This window comes from Sorex araneus, chromosome 5 (genome assembly GCF_027595985.1).
Source record: "Sorex araneus isolate mSorAra2 chromosome 5, mSorAra2.pri, whole genome shotgun sequence".
Lineage (NCBI taxonomy): Eukaryota > Metazoa > Chordata > Mammalia > Eulipotyphla > Soricidae > Sorex > Sorex araneus.
The window spans coordinates 52009376-52031526 of NC_073306.1; the positions used below are offsets into that span (position 1 = coordinate 52009376).

At 46.5% G+C, this 22151-nt stretch overlaps 1 protein-coding gene across 1 annotated transcript in view; it reads right to left on the reverse strand.

The window, feature by feature from the left end:
- ZBTB40 (zinc finger and BTB domain containing 40) overlaps positions 1-22151 on the reverse strand; it is a 72259-nt gene that overhangs the window by 23752 nt on the left and 26356 nt on the right. The window contains exons 3-6 of the mRNA XM_004603413.2: positions 13087-13833; positions 12494-12624; positions 992-1181; positions 236-378 (exon numbers count right to left, since the gene is read on the reverse strand). Of these exons, the coding sequence (XP_004603470.2) occupies positions 236-378; positions 992-1181; positions 12494-12624; positions 13087-13783 (1161 nt within the window). The 5' untranslated portion in view covers positions 13784-13833. The remainder of the gene's footprint in view (positions 1-235; positions 379-991; positions 1182-12493; positions 12625-13086; positions 13834-22151) is intronic.

Here is a 22151-nt window from a genome sequence, read left to right on the forward strand (position 1 = left end):
GGGTCGGAGCTGGACCACTGTATGTTCACCAGCCCGCCAGTCCACACACCCGTACTTCACAGGTATAGCTGCCCGGCGAAAAGGGTCCCACAAGCTGCAGCAAGGGGAGCAAACAGCACAAAACAAGAATCGACACTTCTGGGAAAAAGCAGCATGTGCCACGCAGAGCTGTTTTCTTGTTTGTTTGTTTAAGTGCTGTGGGTTCAGAAAGGAGCAAGAGGTGCTCAACAGTTACCTGCTTCTCAGTGGCGGTCAGGAAGCCCTCCTTGGCGGTTTCCAGGCACTCCACAATCGGCCTCAGCTGCGTCACACACTGGATCAGGTCCTCTTTGTGCAGGAGTAACAGGGCCGACAAGGTCTTCCCCTCCTCGGTGCCCCCTGGGGGAAAACGAGTCAGAGACACGCGAGGGAAACGAGTTGGTTTGAAGAGCAGGACAGGAAGAGGGTTTGTGGAGAGAAAGAGAGAGATCTAACAGAATTGTAAAGTGATTCTCAGCCTATTCTGAGCCCCTGAACGCAGAATCTCTTCTCGGGGAGGAAAACACTTTATTATTCTGTTTAAACTCTATGAAAGGAAAATGTTTCATTTATCTGTCGAAACCCAAAACTGCAGAGCCAGCTCGAGGTTAACTTCCGGTTGGCAAGGCCACTGCTTTGTACCTGACCCAGACAAGAGCATCCGCAGCCTGCCTGGCTGTGCCAGCAGTGGGGGGAGTGACCGGGACATGTGGCTTTCTGGAGGGCGGGGGACACAGATGGCATTCTCCATCCTCCAGGTGCAGACCAGTGAGCCCGGGGCTAGAAACAGGGCCCTCCGTTTCGAGCCTGTCTCTCTGACAGGCAGCTGCTACAGTTACCTGAAGGACTTACTGAAAACCACTTACCAGTAACGAAGCTAGAGCAGAAATGCATCCCTGAGGCAGACTCAAGGGCACCTACCCAAACAGAATCAGTCATTCGGGGTTGGAGAGAGAGGGAGAACTTTTCCTACCTTTGGACTGCACTGCTACGTTTTCTGGTTTTCTGTCTGAAAATGCCTTCTTCACTGCAGGATTAGAGTCCTGGTACAGCCTCAGCAGGGACACTAGGGCCTCAGCATCCAGGCTCTCATCTTGCACTTGATCCAGAAGTCTCTGGAAAGTGGAATGTCCGTCTTTGCCCTCAAGACACGCCATTATGCCCTGTGGAACAAAAGCAGCCCCAGAGAAATTAGTCCACCACAAGGACCCCAGGTTTCCTGGCGTTAGCAGCTACGGCCCCTACAACTTGGTACCTCCTCACCTGACCCTCCCCCCGCCCCCTAGCAGCACTGGCCATTACCTCTGAGCTGGATCACGATCTTCTCTGACTTCAGAACACGGAAGGGCTCTGGGCAAAAACTTGTCTTTCTGACCCCCTTTTTAGCCTTCCTCGTTGGTTTTCCTTTCAAAAACCACCACCTAAGCAATATCTAAGACTGCTCTCAATTCTTTTTTTTTTTTTGCTTTCTTTTGGGGTCACACCTGGCAATGCACAGGGGTTACTCCTGGCTCTGCACTCAGGAACCACCCCTGGCCATGCTCAGGGGACCATATGGGATGCTGGGAATCGAACCCAGGTTAGTCGCGTGTAAGGCAAATGCCCTACCTACTGTGCTATTGCTCCAGCCCCTGCTCTCAATTCTTAATTTTCTTCCCTTTTGAAAAGCTCTAATATGTAACTTTCCCTATAACCTAAAAAAGAAATACATCCCCGCCCCCCGCAACTTTGAGCAGTCTCCCAAGCAGTGCTCAGGGGGCCCAGGAACTACTCCCAGCATTTTCCAGCCAACCAGGCTTAAGGTTCAACACAAAAACCAAGGACAAGCTGCTGCTCAGGTCCTGTGGTGCTCATGTCACCGGGGATAAATCCAGAGATGCTTGCATGGGCCATCTCATGCCAGGGATCAAAATGAGTCGGGCCATCACCCTAAGCCCTATAACATCCCCTCTCCTCCAGTAACTTTTATGAAAATAACCCTTAAGCTCCTGGCTATATTGTTTGAATCTAGACCCAGTTTTTTACCTTTTGTGTCAAACCCTTCAAAGATCCCCAGCATGACACAGCTAACCCCAAACTCGTCATCCTGACATTAATAAACCTAGAATACTACTCACTAGCAACCCTTGAGGCAAAGTTAAATTAACATTTTCTTTTACCTGGTGGTTCTGGGGATGCAACCCAGGTTCTTGCATGCACAAGGCAGGCACTCTACTACTGAGCTCCCTCCCCAACACTGACACCCCTTTCTTTGGTTGGACGTTTACAATTTCTCCCATAAATAAACAGAAGGAAAGCCAACTAGCTGGAAGGATTAATATTTCTATTATATCTATCTATCTGTCTATGTATACACACACCCACATATATACACATACACACAAACTTTATATTATCACTGGCAAAGCTACAACCAATATTTATAGTTTTTATGTTTGGGGCCACATCTGGTGTGCTCAGGGCTTCCTCCTGGTTCTGTGCACAGGAATCACTTCTGGCAGTGTTCAAGGGATCGTGTATGGGCTGGGGATCTAACTGGGGTCAACCATATGCAAAACAAGCACCTTATCCCCTGTACTATTGCTCTAGGCCCTAATATATCTGTTTTTTATTATCAACACTTCAAAACTTTAAGGCTCTACATATATGTGCGCGCGTGCTCCATGAAGGGTTCTCACAAATGTCTACACTTACAAATTTCAGCTAGGAAGTCACTGTAAATTATGGTAGCACTGTAGCATTGTCATCCCATTGTTCATCGATTTGCTCGAGTGGGCACCAGTAACATCTCCATTGTGAGACTTGTTGTTACTGTTTTTGGCATATCGAATACACCACAGGTAGCTTGCCAGGCTCTGCAGTGTGAGCGGGATACTCTCGGTAGCTTGCCGGGTTCTCTAAGAGGGGCAAAGAATTGAATCCAGTCGGCTGTGTGCAAGGCAAACGCCCTACCCACTGTGCTATCGCTCCAGTTTAAGAAAAAACATACAAATCAATAAATGAAACAGAGACTCCAGAAAGAAATCTTTTTTGTACTAGAGTATCAAGGCACTTTTGAATTAAAAGAGTTAATTAAAAGCACCTTTTTCAATAAAGGTGCTTGGACAACTAGATGGTCAACCGCCCCCAAGTTAACCAGATGCTTATCTCATACCACGCCAAAACATGAACTCAGAACAGACACTGAGACTTACAAGTTTAAGAGCTAAAACTGTAAAACTTCTAGAATAAAATAGCAGAGAAAATCTTTGCAGCCTTAGAAGTGGCACAGATTTCTTAGATATAATGCTCAAGTATGGTATGGTAATAAGTATATATTAAAATTATATGTTCACAAAAGGATATGAGCTACCAGTATGTGACCCTACTAGCAGCAACAACACAGGAAAGGAAAAAAAGATTGATTAGACACATTTTTATCTTTTTCCTCTCCTCCCAGATAAACAGGATTTTTTGTTTTGCTTTATTTTTATTTTTAGGCCACACCTGGTGGTGCTCAGGGCTTACTCCTGGCTCTGTGCTCAGGGATCACTCCTGGTGGTGTTCAGGGAAACTTATGTGATGCCGAGGATGGAAATGGGCCAATTGCATAAAAGGCAAGGTACTATATCTCTGGTTCTAAACAGAAATTTAAAAAAAGGGGGGGCCCACACTCATTGGCCCTTGGGGCTTACTCCTGGCTCTGTGTTCAGGGATCACTCCAGGTATGGTTCGGGGGAACAAACAGGGTGCCAGGGATAGAACCCAAGTTAGCCGCATGCAAGGCAGCCAAGTACCCTACTGCTGGACTATCTCTCCACCACCTGCCCAAAGAGGAATTTTAAATGCATTAGACCTTGCATATCTTCTTTGATTTAGTTTGCTTCCTGATGACAGAAGGGCTGTAGAAAGCTAAATTAATTTTTTTTAAAGTTCCTATATTTTGAGTATCTCCAAAAAAGAAATTTAGAGAAGACAACTGTAACCCCAGTAAGACTGTACTGGAGTGAGGACCGTCCAAGAGCCTATCAGATACCAGGTGAAAGCGCGCCCCCTTTCGTCACCATTACACAACCCCTCTGCCTTCCCGAGTCAGCCTCCAACAAAAGCTCCAACAAAAGTGAGTGCCTTGATGGGCAGCCTCTACACTGGCCTCCAATATTCTGCCTCTAAGTATCTGTGCCTTTGGGCTGGACCTAGCGCTTGCTTCGAAGGATGAGAACAGGGCCCAAGGGATGGGCTGTCACTTCTGTGGGTGCTGCTGTGGCTTCCACGTGACTGTGCCCGCTTCTCTCACTCTTTTCGCTCTGGGCCAGATGCAAGCTGCTACATTTTGAAACACCCTCCAAACTGCCCTCTTGGCAAGGAACTGATGCTTTGGCCAGCCCTCAGTGAGTGTGCTTGGAAAGGGACCTCCTGAAGCCTGTCAGAGCCACGCGAGTGAGCTGAGAAGCCCACCTGCCCCGGGAGCTCGGTGGAGCCACATGTCCCCGCTGCTGCCACTCCATGCCTGCAGGTAATGCGGGTGTCTTTGGAGCTGGTCAAGTTTAGAATGAATTGCTACACAGCAGTAAACTACTCGAGACCCATTCTTGCTATGCCGGCTGAGCAGACGAGCTTCTTTCCTCCTTCCTCTCCTACATGGCTCTCCCATACTATCCTTGGCTGCTTTTTGTTCACCTGAAGGAAACTCTCCGAATAGCCCCAATCTACCTCTCGCCGTATCCAATTTGTCTGGCATTATCATCAGAGCCGGTGGGGAAGAGGAGCTTTCATCAATGGTGGCATCTGATGCGTTTCTCATTATCCTCTCTGCAGAACTGCTCAGCAGTGAAATTAAAACATTTGTTAACTTCATTGCTCAGCAGTGATGCTACGGTGACCATCTGGGAAGAGAAGCCGGGGTAGGCTGCTCCGCAGGCCGGGAGCCTTGATCTCTGCTCCTTCTCCCAGCACCTCCCAGGCAATGGCACTGGCGCCAGTACTGGAACTACTGCCCCCACCAGTCCTCTCAGCTGCCTGGGGCACCACGTGGCAGGGGGCTCTTCCTGAAATCAGGTAGCAGAAGGAAGGGTGGCCCAGAGGTGGGCATGCTGGAGTCTGACTGCTGCCGTGTATCAGAACTGGAAGAGATGAACCCAAACAGAATTCTGTTCTTGAACCACCCATTAGGAATGTCTTTGCTTCTTTGAGTTAAGGCTCCTCCAATAAACTACCACGTCATGGTTGAACAAGTAATCACAGTACTTTTCTCAGTAAATAAAATATCATCATCATCATCATCATCATCATCATCATCATCATCATCATCCCGTTGATCATCAAATTTCTCAAGCGGTCTCAGTAACGTCTCCATTTGTCCTAGCCCTGAGATTTTAGAAGCCTCTCTTTACTCATCCTTCCCAACGATGCCGCATTGGAGGCTCTTTCAGGGTCAGGGGAATGAGACCCAGCATTGTTACTGGTTTTGGCATATGAATACACCATGGGGAGTTTGCAAGGCTCTCCCATGTGGGCAGGAAACTCTCAGTAGCTTGCCAGGTTCTCCCAGAAGGAGAAGTAGGCTATAAGATGTCTTCCGGGAGTTTGGTTTTATAGTCACTGGATGTTGGCCGTTGGTGGGATTACACGGCACTGGGGCAGTCCCTGGGTGTGACAGCCTAGCTACTGGAAAATAGGATATTAGGGCAGAAGAGGCCCAGTCCCGATCCGAGCAGGCTTGGAAGTCTCCTATATATATTTTTTTGAGACCTCCAAATAAAATATAGGTGAATATATTTAAAGATGGGACCGTTCCTTTCTCTCTTTATTACATGTAAAATGCCCTTTGCGTCCTTCCCTCATACTCAGATCTTTTGAGTGAATTTATTCTCCTGTGTGTTTGCCTACTGCCTTCAGAGCTGTCTGGGGTTCTATCTGTTTTTGCTTGCTCACGCCTCCACTCTGTGCAGAGAGCAAGATGATGACAAGGATGACACAGAGCTCAGGACTGTCCCAGACACTGCCGTGTGCATGCGGCCTGCTTTGCTCCTCCTGTCCGCCCTCCGAGGCATTGCCATGCGAGCTGAGCTGAGGCCTGAGAGGTGCAACAACTTGCTGGAGGTGACATTTAAATACGCAGATCAGCTTAACCTGCTGCACCAGCTCCACTTCCCACAGTTCAAGTGTAACCCAATCAGTGGAAACTAGATTTTCCAAAACCAGCTTTGAACACTGGTTATAGGTAATCTGTATCTCTTGGTCTCCAGGACTAGTACAAACTGGTACACAGTGGGCACTTAATAAATGTTTAACTGTAGGTCAGGGAGATGGCTGAAAGGCCTAGAGTGTACGCGTTGCATTCAAGAACCCTAGGTCGGGGACAACAGGGGGTACAGTTGTTGTCCTTCATGCAGCCAACTCAGATTTGACCCCTGACGCCACCCCACAGTCCCGCAAGCCCAGCTGAGAGTGATCCCTGAGCACTGGGAGTAATCCCTCAGCACAGAGCCAGGAGTGAGCCCTGAGCACCACCAGATGTGGCCCCAGGACCAACAAAAGAAAAAGCCTGGTTTGCTCCTGGCACCACCAGGCTGTGTGTCGCCTCAGCATCACTGTGGTGAGGCACAAAACCCAAAAACAAGGTAAGAGAATGTTTAAGTGAAATTCCCCTGCCATAAAACCACTGGCTCTTCTATCTACAGATGCCTATCTTAGACTTCATGGGAAGCAGCAGAGATTTGGAAAAACTTGTTTTCGTCTCTCATAAACCTATAAAGCGAATCCTATGAAATCACTTCTCTAGAAGAGTACCTAGACTCTCAGCAAACACAGTTCCCTAGTGCTGTATTTCTTGACAAACCTTCAAGACATCACACAATTGAAAACATTAGATTCACAGAGAAGAGTCTTATTTACCCTTGAAATAAAGTTCAAAAAGGGGAGAAAACAGCACTGACACTCCAATGTTAGGGGCATTTTTAGAACTTTAGGTGAAAAAAAAAATGGACTGGATAATTAACAGTAAAAGGAAAAAAATGACCTCCTTATTCTAGTCAAGGACTTGCTTGTTAGACATATCATTAAGAGCAGGAATATGGACTGGATGAAGTCAGGGCTGAACAGAGAGGATTCCAGACTCACTTGGCAACCGCCCCCTTTACAGAACAGAAGTACTCAGTGGCCCTGGAAACCCACCTTCCTAGCACGAACTAACAGAAAGTGGCCCCCATCCCGCCCCCAGTTGCACTGGTGGCTACCACTGTTTCCCCAGACCATTCCAGGCCCTCCCCCCCACCCCACCCGGGACAACTCTCACTGACTTTGGGTAAAGACTGTTCTAGCATCAAAGCTGGGGGGAAACAAGCAGAAGCCGACCCTGAAACAAAGGTTTGACCAGGAGGCCTCCTGGGCAGTTTCCCTTTCTATGGGGAGGGGGCATTACTCAGTGACAGGCAAGCAGGACACACTCCCATCCCAGCAGCCAGAGAGTTCTCCTTAACCTATTTTGGTTTTCCTTTCACACAATTCCAGCCACCCAGTCTCTCCTCACGTCGCTCGATGGAATGGCTTTGTCAACTTTCATCTTTTAGCTTAAAAAAATAAAATACTCACTAGGATACTGAGTCATGGTGTCCTCTGTAACCCAGGCCCACTGTGCACCCCACATCTGTGATTCAGAAAAGGAACAGGCTGGTCCAACTCAGCCAGAACATCCCTCACAAATCTGAAAATGAGACATCGAAGGGTAGACTATTTTTGTTTGTTGATTTTTGGGGCTAACCCTGCAGGTGCTCAGGGCTTACTCCTGCCTCTATGCTCAGGGATCACTCCTGACAGGGCTCAGGGTACCATAAATGTGGTGCTGGGGATGGAACCTGGGTCCACTCTAAGTACTATTTCTCTGGCCCAGAGTAGATTATTTTCAATGCTGCCTCAAGCTATGTCATGATTAACCAAATCACAATCACCACCAACTGAAAAAACACATTCAAAACTTTTGGGTTGCTATAAATAAAAAAGAAACAAATAAATAAGCATTAGAAACAATAAAAATCGAAGACTTTACAACTGTAGCTGAAAGGGAGAAGAAGATTCCACGCGAAGAGTTCTTAAATGTACTTGCCATGTGGACTCTAACAGCTGCTATACTTTAGGGCCTGCTGTGCACACTTCCCCTTAATAATTACGCACGTGGCAGAATTCCTTCGCATTCACAACTTTCCAAAAGGACATGGACCCAGTTATATTTACTTTTATTTTCCTATTCACCATCTCAGTGCCTGGCACAAACCAGTTGCTCAGCAAGTATTTGCAGAATCAAGGGGTAAGCAGACTAACACTTAGAAATACGGATATTCGGTGGTCCTTCCAAACACTGAGAGCTGTCAGCACACACGCTGAGATATCTGCCCATCAGACACTAACTCTGTAAACAACTTACTTCTCCGGCAATGATTTTTCAACTATGAGCCATAGATACCAAAAGAGAAGTCAATGGGGATCTAGTTAAAGATGGAGACGCCCAAGCTCTAGCATAATCTAAAACAGATCTGTAACCATGTGGCTGGAGGTATAAGTTTTTAACAGGCACCTTGAATGTACACTAAGCTGCTCTAGAAACTGATGGTTTCGTACTGGACACAAGAGCTGCACGTGCAGAAAGCTATGCCAATAGGGCACTATATGAATGTGGGACTTGCAAACTAAACCTAATGTTAACAGCAAACCATTCACGTTTGGGTAAATGATCATGACACTGGGCTACAAGAAACCGGTAAGAGGAAATGGAGTTTTAAGGCCAAGTCTACAGACAATGAGCCAATGTGTAAATAATAGCAGTTACACATATTGAGCTCCTTCTATGTACCTGGCATTGTACCCGAGCATTTTTTGTTTGTTTGGTTTTGGGGCCCCATCTGTCCGTGTTCCGGGCCTACTCCTGGCTCTGTGCTCAGGGATCACTGCTGGCAAGGCTTGGAGGATACCAGGGTGTTGGGGATCGAACCCAGGTCTGACATGTGCAAGTCAAGTGTCCTACACACTGTACTATCTTTTTGGCCCTTCTTATTGTGGAGCTTTGTGTAAATCAAATTAAGATTTACAATGATCCTATAATGTGGGTGATCACATTCCCAATTTTCAGATGCAGACATAAACACTTACAGAGATTACATTGCTCACGCTAAATAAATGTATTATATATCATACAACAGCACACTGCTTAGCGGCAACAACGAGGAATGATCATGCAACAATGAGTGTGAACTTCAAAAGAATCAGGCTGAATGAAAGAACCAAACCAAAAAGAATACACTTGTGACTCCATTTCTGGAAGGCCCTAGAAAGTGCAAATTGATCTGCAGAGACAGGAATCCTATCAGTATTAACTAGGGGTAGGGGACGGAATAGGGCATGATGAAGGGATTCCCAAGGGACATGAAAAAAGTTAGAAATGATGGATGGGTGAGTTCACCATCTTTAATGTGGTGACAATTCTAAGTTTCAAAACTTATCAGACTGTGCATTTTAAGTATGTACAGTTCATGTCAATCATACCTCAATGAAATCTGTCTAAAAGAAAGTAGAGAGAAAGGGAGAGAGTAGTGTAGGACTGAAGTACACCACAGTATTTCTCAAGCTGATTTTATTTAACGGAATCTTACATTCTTAAAGTATCGCTTTCCCCTTTATGGTCTAGAGCTGAAAAGATTTATTATGGAATATAAGAGAATCAGTTTTAAATACAGTCACCAGGTAATTTGTAGTGCTCTTACTATGACCTCTAAAACAGGAAGAAATAACATAAGCCTATAATGATCACCAACAGCGAATCCGTGTTCTTTGCAAGTATTAGTAATGTTACTGCTGTCAGAAGATTAGGATAAGAATCAAGGAAAATAAACGCTGAGTGAAACCATGCCCAGCAATATTTTCTTGAGCACCAGTTATATGCCAGACATTTTTAAGAGCCAGGATATAAAAAACAAAGAAATGCCGAAAACATGGTTCAAGGAAGTACAGAGGTGCCACTGATAACTTTGCTGATCTAGGCAACGAATGCTGCTGAAACAACAGTCGGGCAGAAAAGAAGTGCCAAGAGAAAGTGAAGAGGCGTGTCTAACTGGCCATCAAGATAACTAGCTAGCCACAGAAACAGCAGATCAAGCAGCTAAGAGAACATCGACTTGCAGAAACGGGAAAACACAATGTCTGTGTAAAGAGTGTGGCAGGCCTGTGAGGAACACGGGGTTGTTTTATCATCAAGGACCAAAGCAAACCCTAGCCTCGGCCAGGGGCACTCTCTGCGGAGTCTGCCTATTCTCCCGAGGTCTGAAAGGGTTTGCTCGGGGTACTCCTGCTTCCTCCCTCATCCCAAATCCGTGGACACAAGGTTCCACTGCCTAGGCCCATGCTGACCTGGTCCGAGTGAGCCTGGTTGTCTAGGCATGGCCTGTACTGACAGGTGTCCTGCTCAGAGCCAGCTCCCGCCTCGCACCCGAGCTGCGAGGGTAGACTAGGGCACGTGCAACACTGAACGGAAGAGGTGGGTTAGGAAGGGAATGAATGAATACAAATTGTTTCATAGTAGCGATGCTGTGGAGGGGTGTTTTTACTGAGAAGCTATGTTTCTTTTATTTACTTATGTATTTGCTTTTTGGGCCACACCCAGAGATGCTCAGGGGTTACCCCTAGCTCTGCACTCAGGAATTACTCCTGGTGGTGCCTGGGGGACCATATGGGATGCCAGGGATTGAATATGGGTCGGCCATGTGCAAGGCAAACGCCCACCTGCTAGTCTATTGCTCTGGCCCCAGCTGTGTGATGTTTCAATGACCAGCAAAGTGCTGTGGGAACTTGATGCTTATTTCAATCATTTAGTCTATGGCAAAGTGGCTTCTGCTATCCAATCTTCATTTTGTCACAGTTTTCAAGAAACTCTCAATGACAACAGTTAAGTGAGGACTTAGCATTCCACAGATTTCCTTCTTGGCTGGGGGTCACTCCCAGTGGTGCTCAGAGGCCATGTGGTGCTGAGGGTCAACCCGAAACCTCCCTAAGAGTCAGCAGGAAGAAAATTATTATGGGGCCAAGAGGTAGCACAGGAGGTAACTGGTCTGCTGGGGTTTGGTCCCCAGCACAACATATGATCCCGTAAGGACTCCCAGGAATGATTCTGAACACAGAGCCAGGAGCAGGCACCGAGCAGAGCCAGGCATGGTCCAAAACCCAAAAGAAAAAAGTACTGTACAGGCAACTGCAATGAACTATGACTGACTTAAGAACGGGGGCGCGGGAGGTAGCTGAAGGGGCAGTGTGATGCCTTGCCAGCATGAGGCCCTGCCTTCCAGCCCCAGCGTCCTCTCACAGCAGAGCCCATCCAAAAAAAAAAGTATTTGACCCTGAATTTGTCTTCTATAAAAGTATCTTGCTAGGAGCAAGGGAAATGTTCGTTTCCATTTCAGGAGGCCTTCACTGCTTGGGTTAACAGCGACTAACAGACACCGGACTGCCTTGAGCAACATGGGAGAGCAGCACGCGCTCCACCTCAGACCGGAAGAGCCAGGCGGCAGGCGGGCGCACAGTAGGCCAGCAGGCTCTCGGAGCACGGAGGAAGGGGAAAGCAAGAAGGGTCCTAACGTGGCCCTGGCATCAGCTCTGCAGAGTCAGGTGTGAGGCCCGGGCTGGAGGGAGCCCATGGGTGGGGCTGTGTCTCACTCAGAGAGGGGGAAAAAGAAAAGGCCACAGAAACCCTCAGGCAGCTGTGTGTCAGGCGACTCCTAAACACTGAGGCATACAGGGCACCCGTGTGCCAGGTTTATCTAATTGGGATGTAGCATAACTCACATGCTTAACACTAGCCCTACAGTCAGGATGCTGGCATTTGAAATCTTATTTGGAGTAGATGAGCTCTGTGCCCTGGGCTAAGGTACTCTTGGAGCACTTTCTCACCCAGAAAACGGGGCTAAAGACTAGGGAACGAGTTTTCACCTTGACGTGTATGAGGGTCAAATGGATAGCACTGAGAAGAAGCCTTGCACGAGGCGTGCTCAATCAGTGCTCACCCTTGCTCTTACGTCTGAAGACAACCACGGTGAAGCCAATCACCAGCTGAAGTTTACTCAGCAAGTTTGTATTAGCCTTTGCCCCCTGTTCTGAGTATATGTTGTGGTTGTTATTATTTAATTGATCTGGAGCTTTCCAAATCATTTGATCCCTGATGAATCAGAAAGGTATGGCACGGTCGATTACCCTGAATAGAAAACTGCCTGTAAGTTTGGATTTACCTGGGATCAACACATAACTTCCTTTTGAAAGTATCTTGCAATGCAAGTGTTTCTACAAAACTGCCCTTTAGGGAATAAATGTCAAACATAAAACAAAATTAAAGTCTGAAAAAAAAAAAAACCTGAGAGCCTGGGGTATTTTTCATTTTCCTCTCTCTTCCCAATACGGGAAGCTGACATGGTACCCTGGGCACACGAAACTAGCCAACACATCAAACCCAGGCACCTACCTCCTTCTGGGCACCTTTGATTTCAGAACAGTCCAGTTTTTTCAAGACGTCCTGAGTGACAGAGAGTGCATCTGAGAAGACAGTTGCATTTTCCAGAAGAAAAGTCAGTGGGTACTGTTTCCCCTCATGCTCTGAACATAAACAAAACAACAAAAACAGTGATTCATCCCGTGAAGAGATTTTCTTTTTTAAAGTTCAAGCTGCTCAAGAAGCTGCAGGTCATATCCTGCATTTAACTGCCATCTACCACATCGGTGGCCAGTAATGACTATACAGTGTCTCAACAGTCTAGTCTTGGGGACCAGCCTCATCCTGGCTAGAAGAATGAGTAGCTATTGAACATGGGGCCTCATTCTTGCAACACTGCCTTTCTGCTCTTTCACACATCCTTGGCCTTCCAGCAACCCAGTGCCACGGAAGCTTCTGGAGGAATGCCCGGCTGATGCTACACTGTGTTTTGCTGTGCTATCTAAAGTAGACTTGGGCAGATTTATCTGTGAGGCCAAAAAAAAAAGAAAAAAAATTCATAAAGAGCATTAAATCTCCTAAGTGCCAAGGGGACAGGTGACAACCAACCATCCAATGATGGGTACCTGGTGCCAGCCTTGCCTCCTTTGCCTCCTTACACGTTGCTGCAACGGGGGAGGCGGGACAAAGGCCAGTGGTCGGAGGAGCCTCCACTGGGGTGTCCACGTTGCCCTGGAGCTCCTGGGTGGTGGCAGGATCCACGCTCATCTCCTGCGCAGCCGGAGGCCCTGCTTCCTGAGGCCCTGCTGACCCCGGGGCCGGTGGAGGAGGGCAGAGCTCCAGAGACGCACGAGGCTCTCCAGCGCCCTCCGAGCAGAGGCTCTCTCCTTCCGGTCTCTCTGTCTCTTTCTGGAACGAGTCTGAGGATGGCACAGGGTCATCCCGCACCACCTGCCCCTGTACGGAGCAGTTCACCAGGCTGGTCAGGAGGTTTTTACAACTAACAGCCACATCAAACATCTGCAGGCTGTCAGCCAAAGAGATGATTTTGGAGAAGTTGTGCTTGCCCACTGGGAGTTTGCCGGTGTACATCATTTCCAGCAGGAGGGCAAACTCCTCTGGGCTCACCACCGAGGCATCGATGGAGATGGTGTCGGTATTGTCCAGCAGCGTTTTGAAGAGGAGGCTGGCAGCCGCCAGGACCAGCTTGTGGGCCCGGAAGTAGATGGTGCCAATGGAGATGGTGCAGTCACAGAACTGCTGCTCCTTGCACAGGGTGTACAGCTGCTGCAGCAGCTGCCGACTGTAATTGGGGAGCTCCATTGCATTCCGCTCTGCCCTGAGGACCTCTTTCCTTCTCTCCTTCCAGAGCACTGGATGCAAGGGAAACAAGAGAAATAGCGTGTTACTATTCCACAGGCACCAGGGAAACGCCTTGACTGAAATACCAAAGCAAACCAACAAACAAAAGGGCAGTTCACTCAGTCACCTGACAAATGCCACTCACTAAGGAAGGGTGCTGTGCCAGGCATCCTAAATTAATAATGACGATCATTATGAAACTACCACGTGTTTGATTACACGGATGGGGCCAAGCTTAGGGCTTCCTCTGGAAGTTCTCACTTGAGCCTTACAGCAACTAAACAGAAAGGATACTGCACCCTGGCCCAGAGGAATAATAGTACAGTGACTTACAGCACCTGCCTTGCAAGTGTTTGGTCTTGAGTACAAATCTTGGTGGCCACGTGCGCTAAGCACAATCAGAGCAACTCTACTGTTTGTGCCCGGCAGTTCTGCTGTCTCCAGTTCCTGGAACAGTGGGCAATTTCCATCTGTGCTGCAGCCAGGCATGTATGAGTACCACAAGAGAGGGGTGACCACCCCACTGAGCAACGCGACTGAAGAGATGCACAGTTGCTCTGGCCAAGAAGCGTGACCCCGGGCGAGCAGATGTAAGCGCCGCAGAACTCCAGCAAGCATCAGCACTGTGACTGGTGTGTCTCGAGTGACAGCCTCCTTGGCCCCCTGACCCCTCGCCAAGCGCGAGGCCAGTGAACCTCAGCGAGCAGTGTGGCCGAGTGTGTGAGCACCGTTGACCTGAGAAATGTCCCCGGCGAGCACCACAGCAACACGCATGCAACTATGGCGACAACAGCACCCGCGCCAACAAAGAGGAGGGGAACGGGAAGGGTTAGAGAATAAGTCCGCCCCCTTTACAGGAGGGTCGAAAGCTCTTTGAGGCTGAGCACCAAGGAAAGGAAGCAGCCACTGAGCATGTCTGCAACCCGCCTGTGGATCTCAGAGCAGGGAGGACACTGCCCTGCACGGCTCCCTCCTAACTGCTCCCTCCTAACACCTCCCCCCCACCCCCCCGCACTACCCCCTACCCTATCCCAGGAGTCAAGGGCCCTTCCTGCGTCTTGTTCTGGAGCCTCCCTGCCGTGTTGGGGGTGCTGGGGGTTCATTCCTAGGACGTTCCAATTCATGAGTTTGGTGCTCGGGCCTTGTAAGCTGCTGTGCTGCTCAGCCCCATGGTGCCAGGGGACACCAGGACCACTCACCATGGTCATGCGGCGCTAGGGATCAAGGCACGCACACTATTCCTCTGAGCTGCCTCCCTAATAGGAGACAGCAGCCCGCCAGATCTCTGCACAGAGGCCACCAGGGTTTCTACTCTCAGAGTAGACGCCAACAGCAAAGTTCTTAAAAAGGGCCCTGACTCCTTCCTGACCTGGCTGCTGCTAGCTCCAGCCTCAGGGGCCACTGCCCTCACCCACTCTCTCCCAGCACACCACCTTCCGGTCTGATCCTACAGTACACCAGGCACGCATTCTGTGCTCCTTAGGACTGGTCTCCGGGTGCCTGGCCCCTGTTCTGTGCCCGCTGCAGTGTCAGAGCCCTTCCCTGACTGTGTCTGCACTGGCTACTTCCTCTCCAGCTTCAGAACCTCCGTCCCTCTTCCTTTTAAAAATCCATTTTATTTGGGGTTGGAGCGATAGCACAGCGGGTAGGGCGTTTGCCTTGCACATGGTCGACCCGGGTTTGATTCCCAGCATCCCATATAGTCCCCTGAGCACCACCAGGGGTGATTCCTAAGTGCAGAGCCAGGAGTAACCCCTGTGCATCGCCGGGTGTGACCCAAAAAGAAAAAAAAAATTCCATTTTATTCTTCATCATAGCATTTAACACCCACTGAAAGGTGACATTTCTACTTGTTGCGACTATATTTACCCTCACTAGAATGGAAGCTCTACTCAGGAAGGGACTTAAAAAAGAAAACCCTAGGTTGGAGCTCAGTGCTTAGAATTCTGCCTGTCACAAACATTGCCAGTCAGTTGGTGGAATGAATAAATGAATAGGGAGAAACGTTAAGATGGAAATTTGCATATGAAAACCCTGTTTGGCAATGTCCTGAACCTACAGGTCGGCTTTGAGGAGCAGCTAACAGTTGTCCTATCTGTATGAAATGAGCAAATACTGCTGAGGTGATAGTGGAGGAAAATGTTCTCCAAGCAGAGACGCCAAAAGGAGGCACACAGAGAAGAAAATATTAAAAACTGGAGGGAGGATTAGGAGATGGGATTACAAAGAGTTCAGAGGACCTGAGAGAGATAGCACAGGGCTGGCGTGCCTGCTCTGTGTGCGGGAGCCTTGGGTCAATCCCCGGCGCCTCCTGTTCCCTGGACCCTCCCTGCAGTGACCCTGTGCACTGAGCCAGGAGTAGCCCCTGAGCACTGCCAGGCAGGGTCTCTCAATTGCAGCCCCTCTCAAAAAATTAACTGAATAAATGGGAAAATCAACACCTCTTCTTATGTACATGAACGAGAGACATTAAGGTCTCTGCATGACCCCAAACTGAAGAAACAGGTGGAAGGTGGACAGAGACAGAGATAGAGGAGAAAGACACAGGACAGACAAAGATATACAGGAGCAGGTGAAATTTACTATCGAGAAACCTGCAGAGAAACAGGAAATACAACAGAAACTGATGAACTGCTAGAGGCACAGTGTGGACAAGTCTGAGAGCGGTCCACAGGGACGGACCAAGCCACAATTTTGTGAGTTTACTTCCAGAAATTCTACCAGTAAATAAATATTCTTCCAGCTTCTGGCAGGAGAGAAGAAATAAACTACTTTAAAATATGCCGGAATATTTTGTTCACAACAAGGCCTGCCCTTAGGAGAAGCTATTTTCCAGGATATAACCTACGGGGGTCTTAGCAAAGTCTAACCAACTGGGGTAAGGACTGGGAGGATGAATATTGTCCCACACCCAAAGCAATTTACATAAAGCCCTATCAAAATTCCATGACAATTTTTTACAGAAGTAAACAAACTTGAAGTTTGTGAAGACAATTCTGAAAAAGAACAAAGCAGGAAGCATCACACTTCCTGACACTTTCTGACTTCCAACATCATTTCAGAGCTTCAGTTATCAAAACAGTGTGGTACTGGCATAAAAACAAATGCATGGAACAGAATCGAGAGACCAGAGATGCAACCCACATATATGGACATTCCATTGACAACAAAAGAGTTATGAGCATAAAGTGGAAATAGAACAGTCTCTTCAATAAACAGCACTGGAAAAACCAGACTGCCACTTGCAAAGAATGAAAATGAACCATTACCTAATAACACACAGAAAAATTAACTTGGGTGGAGAGAGCTCAGTGGATTGAGTACATACTCAGCAAGAGAGGTCTGGGTTTCAGCCCCAGCACCATGTGGTCCAGAAAGCATTGCCAGGAGCAAGTCCCTACACAAAGCCAGGAATAGCCTCTGGGCACCACTAGGTGTGGTCCCCAAAACAAACATATACAGAATAGACATTAAACATAATACTTGAATATGAGTTCTGAAACCACAGAACTCCTAGAAAACATAGGCTGCTGATAAGCTCATTGACATCATACCTGGAGATGAATTTTTTGGACATAATACCTAAAGCTAAGGTGACAGAGGAAAAAAAAAATCACTCAAACCCCCCAAATCTCTATCAAACAAAAATGCTTTTACATAACTAAGAGAAAAATTAATGAAGTGAAAAAGGAATCTAATAAATGGGGGAAATATGCAATTCATATGTCTAAATAGGGGGATAAACAAACAGAAAGAAATCACATAGCAATAGCAACAAATTCAATCTGATTCAAAAATAGGCAGGGAATCTGAATAGATATTTTTTCAAAGAAGACAATATAGATGGCCAACAGATATATGAAGACTCACTATCACTAACAGTCAGGAAAATGAAAATTAAAACCTGGAGGAGCTATTACCTCAAACCTATTAGAACAGCTATTACTAAAATAGTGTCAGTAAGGATGTGCAAAAAAGAGAACCCTATGTTCTGTTGGTGGGATGTAAAATGGCGAAGCAACTACAGAAAAATGTATGGAGGTACCTAAAAAACTTAAAAAATAGAACCTGATGCTCTGATAAACTTGAATGAACAGTTACTACAAAGCTACAATAACCTAGACGGTGTGGGATTGATGAGAGAAAAGATGAACAGACCCACACAAATGAAGTGAATATTATCTTTGACAAAGAAGCCAGGATAGCACAGCAGAACAAAGGCAGCACTTTCAACATATGGTGCTGGAACAGAAGGACATCAATATGCAAATGACAAACAAAAAGGTCAGGACAAAGGGACCAGAGAGATAGTAGGGGGTGAAGGCTTATGCTTTGCGTGCAGCCAGCCCTGGTTTGATCCCCGGCACCACATGGTCCCTAAATATTTCCAGGTACAGTCCTGGGGGCCCCCAAACACTGGCAATCTCTGAAACCACAGGACCTACAAGGCAATGCATCCTTGGGTGCTGGCATCAAACCATCCACGTGCAGGCTGAGAAGTGCCAGCTGGGACCCCGAGGCTTCTGCAGCACTCTGCTTGTTCCACCACCGAAGTCGACACAGACACCTCAGTGTTTGCAAAATTAACTTAGAATGACTCACAGACATGAATGTAAAGCAAGGAACTATACACCTCCTACAAAATATCAGAGGAGAAAATTTAGAACTTGGGGAGAGGGACAATTTAGATATAGTAAAAAAGGCATGATCCCTGAAAAAAAAGGAAATAAAAAGATAAGCTGACTTCATTAAAATTAAAAAAACTTGTGCTCTGTAAAAGATACTGGCAAGAAAATGAGAAGATAAGTCACAGTCTGGAAGAAAATTTTTCCAAAAGACATAGGATAAAGTACTATTATTCAAGTTACATAAAGAATTCTTAAAACTCAATAGTGAAATATCAAACAGCCTGATTAAAAAATGTGCCAAAAATCTTAATAGATATCCCACAAAAAATATATAGATAAATAAGTGTTAACATCGCAATTTCATAAGAAAATTACAAATTAAAGCTATATGAGATATTACCACACACTTATTAGAATGGCCAACATCTAAAATACTGACCACAGCAAATGCTGATAAGGATATGAAACAAATAGGAACTCTTGCTGTTGGCAGAAATGCAAATGACACTCATTCTGGAAGACAGCTGGGCAGTTTCTTACAAAACTTTACATACCCATATCATGTTTAAAGCAGCTTTATCCATAATTGCCAAAAGTTCCCACACCAAGATACATCCTTCAATAGGTGAATGATTAAACTGTGACATGTGAATAATTACTCACACATACGTCACAAAATACATTGCCAAATCACGAAAAGGAGGAAATCTAAATGAAAGAAACTAATCCAAGAAAGCTACTAAAAAGCTACTAAACTAATCCAAGAAAGCTACATGAAGCTATATGAAACTTATAGTACCATGGGTGGAAAGGCAAGGTTACAGAGACAACCAAAAGGGGGAGGGCTGAATGGGTGAAGTAGAGAGTTTTCAGGGCAGGGAAACTACTTTGTCTGATGTTACAATGATGAATTGAGGCTATTGTACTGTTGCAAAAATCCAAAGACTATTTCAAACCAAAAATGTATCCTAATGAAAGCTTTGGGTGAAAAAACGGTGTCACTGTAGCCTCGCTGGTTGCAACAAATGTATCACTGAGGTGTGGGAAGGCAAGAGGGAGGCTGTGCTGGCTGATGGCCTGTTACACCGGATCTCCCACTTTCAACTTTGCTGTAAACCTGAAACTGCTCTAAAACAGTTTCATTGCTTTTTTAGAATTTTTTTCAAAAAGTGAGTGGCTGGAGAGACAGCCCAATGCGCTGACTACATGCAAAGCATGCGGGAGGCCTGGGTTTGATGCCTGGTACCTCACTATTCTCCAAACGCTGCTGGGAGGGACCCTGGGGCATAGAACCGGAAGCGGACTTCATGCACCACTGGGCATGGCCAAAAAACTGGGGGGGAAAAAAAAAGGATTCCTAAAATGAATGTCAAATGTTCAGTTATAATGACCCCCAAGCTTTCCCATAATATCTAACATAGCAGGGCATCTATGAATTCATGTGATTTTTTTTCAGTTTGCTCAAAATACATATTTAAGGACATTGAGCCCTACCTCTGCTCTGTTTAAGTCTTAATATCTGTATTATAAAAAATGTTACACTGAGGCCATGATCCCAGAGACTCAGAAACAAATCTTGGAACCCAACAGCTTTTGGCAGAAATGCATCCACACCTCGCATTAGGCCACCCCCGAAAGGTGCCGTCCCATCGCCTATTCCCCCTGGCAGCTCAGTGGCCGCCATCGTCCAGAGGCCAATGGACAGTCAGATATGGGTCAGCAGTGACAAAGACACTCGGAGCCTCACGGGATGGGGGTGGAGCCGGCCCTTTCCTCCCCCATCCCAACGGCACCCCAAGTTGCCACCCACGAACGGCCCCTCTGGCTACTGATCAGGCTGCTTATGTCATGATCCCAGAGACTCAGAAACAAATCTCGGAACCCAGCGGCTTTTGGCAGAAATCCCTCCAGATTTAATTACTAAAATTTCACAATTCCAAAATGGTGTGGTCATGCGACATCATACGCTATTCATAATCAGCAATAGAAAACAAATTGTCTAATGTTGCCTTTTTGGCAGATCTGAGTGTTGGGGTAAAATCCCAAATAATGATGGTGGTTCTGGTGTCAAAATATTGAATGTAATCAAAGTAGAGAGAGAGCAATGTGGAAATCATCTGCCACACAGGTGGGATGGGGGATATACTGATATACTGGGGTTTTGGTGGTGGAAAATGTGCAATGGTGAAGGGACGGGTGTTTCATCATTGTATGACTGAGACTTAAACCCGAAAGCTTTGTAACTGCTCTCGAGGTAATTCCATAAATAAATTCATTTTTAAAAAAAATCCTACACTTAAATAAGTACCAGGAGGTTGACTCCATGGCTTCGAGGCTGGCCTCACGTTCTGGGGAAAGGGCAACTCAGAGAAGCGATCACCAACTACATTGTAGTCGAAGGCCATGTGGGGGAAGGGAGTTGCGGGCTGAATGAGGGCTAGAGACTGAGCACAGCGGCCACTCAACACCTTTATTGCAAACCACAACAGCTAATTAGAGAGAGAGAACAGAAGGGAATGCCCTGCCACAGTGGCAGGGTGGGGTGGGGGGGAGATGGGATTGGGGAGGGTGGGAGGGACGCTGGGTTTACGGGTGGTGGAGAATGGGCACTGGTGAAGGGATGGGTTCCCGAACTTTGTATGAGGGAAGTATAAGCACAAAAGTGTATAAATCTGTAACTGTACCCTCATGGTGATTCTCTAATTAAAAATAAATAAATTTTTTAAAAAATCCTACACTTAAGAAAAAAAATCTGTATTTAAAAAAATGCCATACTGCTAAGGCTTTGAAAATTGCTATATCAGAAGTAGCAGAAGGAAAAGGACTGGGATCTGTATTTTCTGGTACTTGTAGAAAACAGGGGGAAATCCTACCAGATTTTTAAAAAAGCAGAGGATAATTCTAAAATTTTGTAATTCAGTTTATTTTAAAATGAAGGGAAAAAATCAGAACAAGAATTCAATTTTCAAATAACACAAAATGCTATTCAACAGGAGTTGATGTGATTTTTCTGAAGACGAAATGAAATCAAGGAACCATGAGGTTTCACCTAAAACATAAGTTTAGTAAATTGCAGTGAATCAAAAGGCCTATCTGGCTATGTGAGATCTTTAAAAACATTCTCTTTTGGGGGTGTTTCTAGGCCCTACCTAGCAGTGCTCAGGGGCTGCTCCTGGGTACCACGTGGTGCCAGAGATCAAACCCCAGCTTGTATACAAATCATGTGTGTTCAATCCATCAAGTGACCCTAAAAACCATCTTAAAAGAAGCTAATGACTAGGATCATTATTGTCAGGACAAACTGACACTTGCTTAAAATGTAGCTATGGGGTCACATTTCTGCAGAAAGAACCATGTTTCCTCAGATTAGAGTAAGAAGCCCCAGGGACTGAATACCACCCTACCTTCGGGCCAAACACTGGCACACTGAGGCATAAAATGTTCAAGGGTAATCAAGGGCTACTTAATGAATTCAAACCGGTGATGTTAAAAGTCGAAATTATACTGAGATCAATAGGAAGTGAAATTAAAGAACAGACTTTTCCACAAAGACACACTGAACAAGCTGGTGTAAACGGGTCTTCCCCCCCACCCCCCGACTACACAGAGGAAAAGTATGCTGGATAAAATATAATAAAAATGCTTTTAAAATATATAGTCCCTCTGTGGGGTGAGGGAGTGGTGTGTGTGTGTGTGTGTGT